This window comes from Bombina bombina, chromosome 9 (assembly GCF_027579735.1).
Source record: "Bombina bombina isolate aBomBom1 chromosome 9, aBomBom1.pri, whole genome shotgun sequence".
In the NCBI taxonomy this organism is placed as follows: domain Eukaryota; kingdom Metazoa; phylum Chordata; class Amphibia; order Anura; family Bombinatoridae; genus Bombina; species Bombina bombina.
Genome location: NC_069507.1, coordinates 15,095,515 through 15,108,534, shown reverse-complemented (window position 1 = coordinate 15,108,534; position 13,020 = coordinate 15,095,515). Strand labels below are relative to the sequence as shown.

General features: G+C 40.6%; 1 protein-coding gene across 2 annotated transcripts in view; it reads left to right on the top strand.

The window, feature by feature from the left end:
• Positions 1 to 13,020, top strand: part of FAM149B1 (family with sequence similarity 149 member B1) — an 88,230-nt gene that overhangs the window by 44,670 nt on the left and 30,540 nt on the right. For both annotated transcript variants that reach the window (XM_053691898.1, XM_053691897.1), the window contains one exon: positions 1,480 to 1,599. In XM_053691898.1, the coding sequence (XP_053547873.1) occupies positions 1,480 to 1,599 (120 nt within the window). The remainder of the gene's footprint in view (positions 1 to 1,479; positions 1,600 to 13,020) is intronic.

The following is a 13,020-nucleotide window of genomic DNA, read 5'->3' as shown; positions in this document are numbered from 1 at the left end:
ATTATTCCACAAGAGGCTCGCTGAGCTTCCTTATATACAGTCTTTTGTTCAGGCTCTGTCTAGAATCAGGCCAGTGTTTAGACATTCCGCTCCTCCTTGGAGTTTAAATCTGGTTTTTAAGGTTTTGCAGAGGGCTCCGTTTGAGCCCATGCATTCAGTTGACATTAAGTTTCTGTCTTGGAAGGTTCTTTTTCTGTTGGCTATTGCTTTAGCTCGCAGAGTCTCTGAGATGGCGGCTTTGCAATGTGAGCTTACTTTCCTAGCTTTTCATGCTCACAAGGCTGTTCTTCTCACTGGGTTGGGTTTTCTCCTTAAGGTTGTGTCTGATCGCAACATCAATCAGGAGATTTTGATTCCTTCCTTATATCCTAATCCTTCTTCGAAGGAACGATTACTTCATAATCTGTATGTGGTTCGGGCTTTGAAATTCTATCTTCAGGCCACAAAGGATTTTAGACAGACTTCTGCATTGTTTGTTGCCTATTCTGGGAAGCGCAGAGGGCAGAAGGCTTCTTCCAATTCTCCTATCTTTTTGGTTGAGGAGCAATATTCGATTGGCATATGAAACAGCGGGACATAAGCTTCCTAAAAGGATTATGGCTCATTCCACTAGGGCTGTGGCATCATCTTGGGCCTTCAAGAATGAGGCCTCTATGGAGCAGATTTGTAGGGTAGCTACCTGGTCCTCCTTACATACCTTTTCAAAGTTTTAAAAATTTTAGGTCTTTGCTTCGCCTGAAGCAGCTTTTGGGGGAGAGGTTTTGCAGGCTGTGGTGCCCTCAGAATAGGGTCCGCCTCTTTTTTAACCTCCCGTTTTTCATTCAGTGTCCTCTAGAGCTTGGGTATATGTTTCCCACAAGTAAGGAATGAAGCCGTGGACTCTGCCCCTATTAAGATGGAAAACATAAATTATGCTTACATGATAATTTTATTTCCATCTGTATGAGGAGAGTCCACGGCCCCCGCCCGTTTTCTCCATTGGGCAGACCAAAATTTTTTGTTCTTCTGGCACCATTTATACCCTGATATTTCACCTACTGGTCCTTGTTCCCATGGCAGAATGACTGGGGAATGAGGGGAGTGGGGGAGGTATTTAAGCCTTTGGCTGGGGTGTCTTTGCCTCCTCCTGGTGGCCAGGTTCTGTATTCCCACAAGTAAGGAATGATGCCGTGGACTCTCCTCATACAGATGGAAAGGAAATTATCAGGTAAGCATAATTTTTTTTTTTTTTTGTGTTTTGCAAACTCAGTGACCCGTCTGTATGATGTCTGCTGTATACGTGTGAAATTGTGAAACGTTATTACATAATGCATGTTTGGGAAAGTTTACTGGTGTTTGGGTTATTGATTTTACTCTATAAACAATTGGGTGATTGATTTACCAGTTTTAATAGATTACATGTATGATCTGATTTGCATATATGAATATTCAGTTCCTTTCATTATACTAATTACAATGTAAATTGTCCCCCACATGTAGAGTCCCTCAGTATTGCCGTCACCGGTATCAGTTTAGGAGCAGCGACTTTCTCTCGTGACAGTTCTAGTCAGTGGGGATATTCGGTCAATGAAACCGCAGAAAAAGGAGATCATTCACCAGGTGAGAAACACCAGAACTAATTAATATATTTAATTAGAGAAGCTCAGCATGTTCCTTGCATGGTGTATAAAGCCCTGTGCCTAAGACTAGCTAAGGAAGCTGGATTTAATGACTATGCATGAGGGCACTGTTGTATAATGCTGCTATAGCTGGTGCTAAACAAGCTGCCACTAGAATGACATCACACACATTTACTACATGTTCCGCTAGTGTTTTCGTCTCCGTATTCAAGTCTGAATTCTCAGGGCTTGATAAATGCGTATCCCCATGGTCGCCAGGCTGTGTTTTCCTTCTCTCTAAGGTCTCCGAGTTGGTGAGATTCTATAAGAATGCTCATCAGTCTATTTCCCTGGTGGAATTCTCTAAAGCCACTTTTTACCCTAAAAACTGGGTGTCTCTCTAAGGGGCGTATACTGCATTTTCATATGGGAAAGAGATGAGAACATTACAAAAGTACGCAATTAAAAAGCGTAATATAAAAATCGTACAACATGAATAATTGAACCATTTACCCAAAAATATGCAGGGGAAATGGTATTGTTCAGGTGCATAAAAATTGTAAAGAAATTGTTCACCAAAAATCGTATTTCTTTCCTATGGCATGGAGAGTCCACGATTTCATTCCAATTACTAGTGGGATATTTAACTCCTGGTCAGCAGGAGGAGACAAAGAGCACTTCAGCAGAGCTGTTAAGTGTCACTTCCCTTACCCATAACCTCCAGTCATTCTTTGCCTCTATCACCGGGAGGACGTGCAAAGACGGTGTCTGGAAGATATATGTGATCATTTAATGGGTACTTTTCCCTGCAAGCAAGGATTGGGGCTATGCTGTGTCCATGTCAATCTCTTTAGTAAGCATAATGGTGGCTTTTAGCAGTTAGAAGGCGGCGAGGTGGTCCTTGCTTAACGTCTAACAACAATGCTACCCCTTAATAGAAAATCAGGATTGGTTACTGTATTTTTCTTTTTCTACAGGTCCCTGGCAGAAGTGGAGAAATCTGTCACACCTTAGATTCCCTGCCTGGCAGCAGGATCCACAGGTAAGTGCTTTTCCTTCTAGGTTAGAAGATACCAGCACTTGAAGGGTTAACCTATCTATGGATTTTCTTTCTTGGGACTCATTTTATCTCTTTATTAAGGGATCTATATCTATCAAAAGGCATTTTTTGGGGCACTGCATAATGTAGAGAGTTTTATGAGGCTGACAGAAATTTACATAAAATCTGATTTTTCAACTAATTCCTTAAAGGGATATGAAACCCTAAAATGTTCTTTCATGATTCAGATAGAGAATACAATTTACTATCTATTATCTAATGTTTCATTCTCTTGGTATCATTTGTTGAAGGAGCAGCAATGCACTAATGGTTTCTAACTGAACACATGGGAGAGCCAATCACAATCCATATATACTGTATATGCAGACACCAATCAACAGCTAGAACCTAGGATTTCTGCTGCCCCCGAGCTTGCCAAGATAAACCTTACAGCAACTAATAACAAGAGAAGGAAGCAAATGAAATAATAGGAGTAAATTATAAAGTTATTTAAAATGGTCTTCTCTATCTGAAACATGAAAGAAAATGTTAGGGTTTCATGTCCCTTTAAGCGCTTTGAGAGATCTTAAAGGGACACTAAACCCAATTTTTTTTCTTTCATAATTCAGATAGAGCAGCAATTTAAAGCAACTTTATATTTTACTCCTATCAATTTTTCTTCTCTTGTTATCTTTATTTAAAAAGCAAGAATTTAAAGCTTAGGAGGCAGCCCATTTTAGATTCAGCACCCTGGATAACAATGCTTATTGGTGGATACATTTAGCCACCAATAAGCAAGCATAACCCAGGTTCTCAACCAAAAATGGACCGGCTCTTAAAGGGACATTAAACACTTTGAGATGGTAATATAAAATGATAAATTGTATATAATAAAACAACTCTGCAATATACTTTCATTATTTATTTTGTCCTCTTTGCCTTTAATTCCATTCTGAAATTGTGAGCTTTTCAGTTCCTGTTAGAAATGGAAGTGCAGAACACTGTTAAATCCAGCACAACCATTGGCTGCACACTCTAGTGACCTATTTATAACTGACTCTAATTGGCCACAGCAGAGAAGGTAACACAAGTTACAACATGGCAGCTCTCAGTGTTTTATAGACACTAAAACTTTACACTTATTTTGTCATTTTTTAAACAGCTAATGAAACTTTACAAAATACATCTACATGTTAGTCATGGACTAAACTTATTTAAATGCATCATTCTATCTAGCATGTGTTTAATGTCCCTTTAAGCTTTATATTCCTGCTTTTTAAAGATAGAAAGAGAACGAAGACAAATTAATAATAGGAGTAAATTAGAAAGTTGCTTAAAATTGCTGCTCTATCTGAATCGTTAAAGAAAAAATGTGGGTTTAGTGTCCCTTTAAGGTTGTTTTCCTTTATTTGGGGCACCTATAAGTATTTATATGGAAGGTGAATAGGTTGTTTTCCTTTATTTGGGGCACCTATAGAGTATTTATATGGAAGGTGAATAGGTTGTTTTCCTTTATTTGGGGCACCTATAAGTATTTATATGGAAGGTGAATACATTGTTTTCCTTTATTTGGGGCACATATAAGTATTTATATGGAAGGTGAATAGGTTGTTTTCCTTTATTTGGGGCACCTATAAGTATTTATATGGAAGGTGAATACATTGTTTTCCTTTATTTGGGGCACATATAAGTATTTATATGGAAGGTGAATACATTGTTTTCCTTTATTTGGGGCACCTATAAGTATTTATATGGAAGGTGAATACATTGTATTCCTTTATTTGGGGCACCTATAAGTATTTATATGGAAGGTGAATAGATTGTTTTCCTTTATTTGGGGCACCTATAAGTATTTATATGGAAGGTGAATACATTGTTTTCCTTTATTTGGGGCACCTATAAGTATTTATATGGAAGGTGAATACATTGTTTTCCTTTATTTGGGGCACCTATAGAGTATTTATATGGAAGGTGAATAGGTTGTTTTCCTTTATTTGGGGCACCTATAAGTATTTATATGGAAGGTGAATACATTGTTTTCCTTTATTTGGGGCACCTATAAGTATTTATATGGAAGGTGAATACATTGTTTTCCTTTATTTGGGGCACCTATAAGTATTTATATGGAAGGTGAATACATTGTTTTCCTTTATTTGGGGCACCTATAGGTATTTATATGGAAGGTGAATACATTGTTTTCCTTTATTTGGGGCACCTATAAGTATTTATATGGAAGGTGAATACGTTGTTTTCCCTTATTTGGGGCACATATAAGTATTTATATGGAAGGTGAATACATTGTTTTCCTTTATTTGGGGCACCTATAGGTATTTATATGGAAGGTGAATAGATTGTTTTCCTTTATTTGGGGCACATATAAGTATTTATATGGAAGGTGAATAGATTGTTTTCCTTTATTTGGGGCACCTATAAGTATTTATATGGAAGGTGAATAGGTTGTTTTCCTTTATTTGGGGCACCTATAGAGTATTTATATGGAAGGTGAATACATTGTTTTCCTTTATTTGGGGCACCTATAAGTATTTATATGGAAGGTGAATACGTTGTTTTCCTTTATTTGGGGCACATATAAGTATTTATATGGAAGGTGAATACATTGTTTTCCTTTATTTGGGGCACCTATAAGTATTTATATGGAAGGTGAATACATTGTTTTCCTTTATTTGGGGCACCTATAAGTATTTATATGGAAGGTGAATACATTGTTTTCGGATGAAAAGTGAATCCACATATTTCTTACTTGTGTTTTAGTTGCGCAGTTTTTTTTTTTTTTTTTTCTTATGGCGCAGTTTATTTTAAGTTGTGGTCTTTCCGCTTATCGGCTTCTCTGTCAGAGCGGAGTTTGTAGCGGTGTGTGTGGAGGTCTTCACTGTTTGCTCCTGTTCAGCTTGGGCTAAATACGGTCCTGTACTTCTCATTTATCTGCTAGTGGGATATATCTGCTGGTTCAGCAGAGCTGAGGTATAACGGTGCTTGTATTGAGTGTTATTGCATATTACTATATTTTTTTTTGTGCCATTATTTGAGACTAATATTTTTTTTGATAATTTTCTTGTGGGGTCCAATTTCCCTATAGTTATGGACACAAATGAAAAAAGTGTCTCTTGAAAAATGTTTGTTTTGCTTGGAGGTTCAAGTTATTCCTCCTGTGCAGTTTTGCTCCTCTTGTTTAAATAAAACATTATTTAAAGATAAGATTTCTCTCTGATCCTTCTGTCTCTCAGGATAGTGTTGTCCTAGCAATGCCACAGCTTTCCCCTCAAGCTTTACCAGTTTCACATACAGTGCTCTGCAGTTCCTCTCAACTACCTCCAGGGGGTGTTTATTTACCGGAGGATTTTGCTGCGCAGATAACTTCTGCGGTTTCTGCAGCATTATCAGCTTTTCCTGTTGCTGGTTAGAGGAAGAGAAAATCTAAAAATATTTATTTCCTAAGATATGGTGAGTCCACAACGTCATAAATTACTAGTGGGACTATCACTCCTGGCCAGCAGGAGGAGGCAAAGAGCACCACAACAAAGCTGTTAAGTGTCACTCCCCTACCCACAATCCACAGTCATTATCTTTGCCTCTTTTAAATGAAGGAGGTGAAGTTTTGGTGTATGAAGAAAATTGGATTTATTTCGCTACAAGCAAGATTTGGGGTATAGCTGTAGTCCACGTCAATCTCTTCAGTAGAGTAGTGGTGGCTTTAAAGCAGTTAGGAACTTGTAAGGTGGGCCTTGCTGCCTTTTCCTAACATATTGCTGCCCTAGAACAGAAAGCCAGAGTAGGTTTACTCTGTTCTTTCCTTTTTACACAGGCCTCTATAAGGAGTGTCTTCCTTTCATACCGGGTGAGCTGTCCTCCTGCCTGACAGCTAGATGTGCAGGTAAGTGCCTTTTGTCTTCTGGGGCTAGGAGGTTGGCACTGTAGGGGTTAAGCTGATATGCTGCTGAAACTCTCTGCATTTATTTATGGGATTGAAATCCTGCGTTCAGGATTGATTTATGGCAGTGGGCAGGCACGATTGAATGTGACAGAGACAGGGGTTAATCTCCTTTATGGGCTGTAAGGAGTTAAACCCATTTCGGTGGCTCATGACTTTAATTTTTTATTATGTTTTCAGTGCAGTGAACATAAAGGTCAGTTTGTCATTTATTCGCAAATGGCTGCAATAATTGCCGGCTGATGTTCTTTGTCAGGCAGCGTTTTTTCTTTTTTGACATTGGTTTTTCCGGCTTGAAGCGTGCGCTTTACATGAGTGGCACAGCTTCATTTGCGGTCATGTGACCTTTTCGTTCCAACTCTGGTTTTTTGGAGCGGCTTCAGGAGTACAGATCTTTCAGCTCAGTTTTCTAGCAGGTAGGCACCCCAGTCACAGGATGAGGTGTAGAGTGTGTACATAGTTAGAAATGTGTACTTATATCTTTTTTGCTGCCCTATAAATTTATTTGCAGGAAACATTTGGGGGTTTTATACTTTAAGCACTGAGGCGCAGTATAAGTTATAAACTGTTTATTGCGACTTTTTGGTTATTAAAGCAACAGTACCTCTTTAAATATTTTTTTTTTTTTTCTGGAAAAATTATTAATCTCAGTCATGGAACAGGACTATGTTCCTATGGACAGATGTCTCCTTTGCTTGGAAAATCAAATTGTTTCGCCCTTACAATTTTGTTCCTCATGTATAGAGAGAACTTTAAAAAATAAAGATAAACTTTTAGTTTCTGAGCCAACCGTCTCTCAGGATGATGCTGTTCAGGCAATGCCACAGCCTACTCTTCAAACATCCCAAGCCTTAGTGGCGTCACATACAGTGCCCTGCGGTTCCTCTCAGTCTCCTGGAGAAGTTTTTTGCCTGCAGAAATTGCTGCCCAGGTATCTTCGGCGGTATCTGCGGCCTTATCTGCCATTCCTATGCTAAAGGGAAAATGCAAGAGGAACATTCGAGACTCCGATGTTAAGGTTTCTGCTCCAACCTCTGCTACTCAGATTGCCCTTTGTCATAAGTATGATGAGGAAGATACGTCAGTAGCCTCTGAGGGTGAAATTTCAGATTTAGAAAGTATAATTCCTTCATATAATGCTGAAGTAGTATCCTTCAGGTTTAAGCTTGAGCACCTTCGTGTATTGTTAAAGGAGGTTTTAGCTACTTTGGACGACTCCAACCCGCCTGTCATTGTCAACCCTAAGAAATCAAGTAAGCTTAATAAATACCTTGATGTTCCTTCCTCTGTGGAAGCGTTTCCTGTTCCAGACCGTGCTACGGAGATTATTGCGCAGGAATGGGAGAAGCCAGGGATACTGTTTTCCCCGTCTCCTATTTTTAAAAAGAGGTTTCCTGTTGCTGACTCCATTAAAGCTTCATGGCATATGGTGGAGAACTACTATTCCTATAGATTATATATCTGCTCTTTTAATGATCCTATGGACAAAAAGCTGGAGGCTTATTTGAAGAAAATGTATGTTCATCCAGGCCTTCAGTGGCAACCGGCAGTTTGTATTCCCATGGTGTGTAGTGTGGCATCTTGTTAGTACGATGCTTTGAGTCACTTCAAGTAGAGACTCCTTTGGAGGAGATCCAAGACAGGATTAAGGCTCTCAAGCTAGCCAATTCCTTTATTTCTGGTGCTACCATGCAAGTTATTAAACTAGGAGCCAAGATATCTGGCTTCGCTGTGCTAGCTCGCAGGGTGTTGTGGCTGAATTCATGGTAAGCGGATGTTACTTCTAAGTCCAAGCTTTTAGCGCTTCCTTACAAGGGTAAAACCTTGTTTGGCAGAAATTATCTCTGACATTACAGGTGGAAAAGGTTCTTTTCTACCACAAGACAAGAAGAATAGCGCTTCCTTACAAGGGTAAAACCTTGTTTGGCAGACATTATCACTGACATTACAGGTGGAAAAGGTTCTTTTCTACCACAAGACAAAAAGTAATTTTCAGTCCTTTCGTAACTCAAAAGGAAAGTATTCCTCTCCCAAGCAGAAACAGCCCAAGTCTTATTGGAAAACCAATCAGTCTTGGAACAAAGGGAAGCAATCAAAGAAACCGCTGCTGAGTCTAAGTCAGCATGAAGGGTTTGCTCCTGGTCCGGGACCGGATCAAGTGGGGGCAGAGTTTCTCTGTCCCAGATTCTTGGGCTGTGGACAGTTTCTCAGGGTTACACAATAGAATTCAAGACATTTCCTCCCAGGGGCAGATTTCTTCTCTCAAGATTATCTGCAGACCAGATAAAGAGGCATTCTTGAATTGCGTTTGGGACCTTTCTTTCCTGGGGGTGATAGTTCCCGTAAGGGAACAGGGTCTGGGATTCTATTCAAATCTGTTTATGGTTACCAAAAAAGAGGGAACTTTTCGTCCTATTCTAGACCTAAAGTCTCTAAACAAGTTTCTCAGGGTGCCATCCCTTCAAATTGGAAACTATTTGGTCCATTCTTCCCTTGGTCCAAGAGGATCAGTTCATGATGACCATAGACCTTAAGGATGCGTATCTTCATGTTCCTATATACAGGGATCATCACAAGTACCTGAGATTTGCCCTTTCTAGACAAACATTTTGTTTGTGGCTCTTCCGTTTGGCCTTGCCACAGCTCCCAGAATTTTCTCAAAGGTTCTGGGGGCTTTCTTTGGCAGCGATCCGGGCTTGGGGAATTGCAGTGGTGCCCTACTTGGAAGACATAGTGGTTCAGGCGCCATCTTTTCAACAAGCAAACTCTCATACAGAGATCTTGTTGTCTTTTCTATGTCCCCACGGATGGAGTGAATCTGGAAAAGAGTTCCCTTGTTCCAGCTACAAGGGTGGTTTTCTTAGGGACCATAATAGACTCCCTATCTATTAAATTTTTTCTAACGGAGGTCATAAAATCCAAATTCTCTTCTCTTGCCTCTCTCTTCAGTCTACTGTTCGACCATCAGTAGCTCAATGTATGGAGGTAATTGGTCTGTTGGTGCTTCCATGGACATCATTCCCTTTGTTTGATTCCATTTGAGAGCTCTGCAGTTATGCATGCTCAGACAATGGAACGGGACCATTCGGATCTGTCTCAGTGGATAGATCTAGATCAGTCGACAAGAGACTCTCTCCCGTGGTGGCTTTTTCCAGAGGTGTTCTTCAGGATGCCGAAGTTGGATCTGATGGTGTCTCAGCAGAACGCCAAGCTTCCAAGGTACGGTTCAAGGTCGAGAGATCCGCATGCCGTCCTGATAGATGCTCTGGTGGTACCTTGGGATTTCAGTCTGGCATATCTGTTTCCTGCGTCTGCTCTCCTCCCACGAGTCATTGCTCGTATCAGGAGAGAGCGTCAGTAATTCTAATAGCTCCTGTGGCCCTAGCAGAATCTGGTATGCAGACCTAGTGAAGATGTAATCTCTTCCACCTTGGAGGCTGCCTCTTAGGAAGGACTTCTAACTCAGGGCCCATACTTCATCCAAATCTTGTTCTCTGAAGCTGACTGCTTGGAGATTGAACGTTTAATTTTGTCTAGCGTGATTTTTCTGAGTTGGTTATTGAGACGATGATTCAGGCTTGCAAGCCTGTTACTAGAAAGATTTACCATAAGGTTATGGCGTAAATACCTTTATTGGTGCGAATCTATGGGCTACACTTGGGTTAGGGTCAAGATTCCTAGGATTTTGTCTTTTCTCCAGGAAGGTCTGGAGAAAGGATTGTCGGCCAGTTCCTCTGAAAGGTCAGATTTTTGCATCATCTATTTTGTTGCATAAGCGTCTAGTGGATGTGCCAGATGTTCAATCCTTTTGTATGGCCCCTGGTCAGAATCAGGCCTGTGTTTAAGTCTGTTGCTCTTCCTTGAAGCCTTCACCTAGTTCTTAAAGTTTTTTGCAGCAGGCTCCGTTTGAGCCATTCCATAGATATTAAGTTGTTATCTTGGAAAGTTTTTTGTTTCTTATGGCTATTTCTTCAGCTTGGAGAGTCTCGTAACTCTCAGCTTTGCAGTGTGATTCGCCTTATTTTATCTTTCATGCTGATAAGGGCGGTTCTTCGTACTAAGTTTGGTTTTCTTCCTAAGGTGGTTTCTGATAGAAATATTGTTGTTCATTCTCTATGTCCTAATCCTTCTTCTCATAAGGAGCGTTTGTTGCACAACCTGGATGTTGTGCGTGCTCTAAAATTCCTACCTACAGGCGACTAAGGATTTTCATCAGTCCTCTGCCTGTTTGTGTGTTTCTCAGGAAAGCGATAAAGTTCAGAAAGCTATTGCTACATCTCTTTCTCTCTGGTTGAGAAGTACAATCCGTTTTGCTTATGAGACTGCCTGGACAGCAGCCTCCTGAGAGAATAAAAGCTCATTCCAATAAGGCTGTTTCGTCTTCCTGGGCTTTCAAAAATGAAGCTTCTGTGAACCAGATTTGCAAGGCGGCAACTTGGTCTCTTTGATACTTTTTTCCAAATTTGAAACTTTTTGCCTCGGCTGAGGCTTCTTTTGGGAGAAAGGTTCTTCAAGCGGTGGTGCCTTCTGTTTAGCTCTGCCTGCCTTATTCTCCCTCCCTAGTCATCTCTGTCCTCTAGATTGGGTATTGGTTCCCACTAGTAACTGATGACGTCATGGACTCGCCATATCTAAGGAAAGAAAACTAAATGTATGCTTACCTGATACTTTTTTTTTTTTTTCCCCCGGATATGGTGAGTCCACGGCCCCACTCTTAAATTTAAGACAGTTATTTTTTTATTAAACCTCAGGCACCTCTACACCTTTTGTGTTATTACTTTTTTCCATTTTCCTTCACTCGAATGACTGGGGATTGTGGGTAGGGGAGTGGCACATAACAGCTTTGCTGTGGTGCTATTTGCCTCCTCCTGCTGGCCAGGAGTGATACTTCCACTAGTAATTGATGACGTTGTGGACTCACCATATCCAGAAAGAAAGGTAAGCATAAATTTTGTTTTCTCTCAGTAAGGGTTCTGACTCCGCTAAGGCTGTGTTATCTGATGATGCCTCAGTGGCTTCTGAGGGCGAAATCTCAGACTGACTCTATAGTGGAAAGATCTATAGATTCAGAGGAGGTTAGTTTTAGATTTAAACTAGAACACTTCCGGTTACTTTCGAAAGAGGTTCTTGCTACTTTGGAATGACTCAGACTCATCTGACACTGAGAAACCTAGTAAACTAAAAGGAGTATTATGATGTTCCTCCTTCTGTGGAAGTTTTTTCCAGTTCCAGACCATACTTCGGAAATTATAGCTCAGGAATGGGAAAAGCCAGGATTCCTTTTACCCCGTCCCGTTTTTAAAAAATGTTTACTGTGTCTGACTCTATATGGGACTCCTGGCGCACAGTGCCCAAGGTAGAGTGAGCTATCTCTACTCTAGCCAAAAGAACTACTATTCCTATTGATGATAGTTGTTATTTCAAGAATCCCATGGATAAGAAGCTAGAGGCTTACTTAAGAAAGATGTACATTCATCTGGGATTACAGTGGCAACCAGTTGCAAGTATTGCTACAGTTGCGGGGGAAGCATCTTATTGGTGCGATGCATTATCTGACCTGATTTCAGAAGAGACTACTATAGAGGAGATCTAGGATAGAATCATGGCTCTTAAGCTGGCCAATATTTTATCTGTGATGCCAACGTGCAAGTGCTTAGACTGGGAACAAAGATTTCTAGCCTTGCTGTTCTAGCGCGCAGACCTCTGTGGTTAAAATCTTGGTCTGCAGATGTATTTTCTAAGTTCAAACTTCTGTCTTTACCTATAAGGCAAGACTTTATTTGGGTCCTGGTCTGGCTGAGATCATTTCCAAAATACGGGTGGAAAAGGGATCTTTCATACCTAAGGGTCGCCAGAATTCTAATTTTCGTTCCTTTTGTAACTTCAAAGGACAGAAGTCATCTTCCTCCTCTTCCAAGCCGGAGCAACCCAGGACCTCATGGAGGTCCAGTCAGCCTTGGAATAAGGGGAAGCAAGCCAAAAAATCTTCCGCTGATTCCAAATCAGCATGAAGGGGGACCACCCCTGAACCAGTCTTGGATCAAGTGGGGCAGGGCTTTCCTTTTCGGCAGGCTTGGATACGCAATGTCCCCAGATCTTTGACATTGTATCCCAGGGTTACAGAATAGGATTCACTTTTGGTCCCCCAGGGGCAGATTTATCCTGTCATAGTTAACTGCAAACCAGGTAAAGAGAGAGGCCTTCTTAAACTGCGTAAAGGACATATATTCCCTGGGAGTAGATTGTTCCAGTTCTCATAGGGAACAGGGTCAAGGATTTTATCAAATCTTTTTGTGGTTTCCAAAAAGGAGGGAACGTTCTGTCTCATCTTAGACCTAAAGTGTCTCAACAAGTTCCTCAAGGTTCCGTCCTTCAAAATGGAAACTATTCGTTCCATTCTTTCATTGGTCCAAGAGGGGTCAGTTCATGATGAC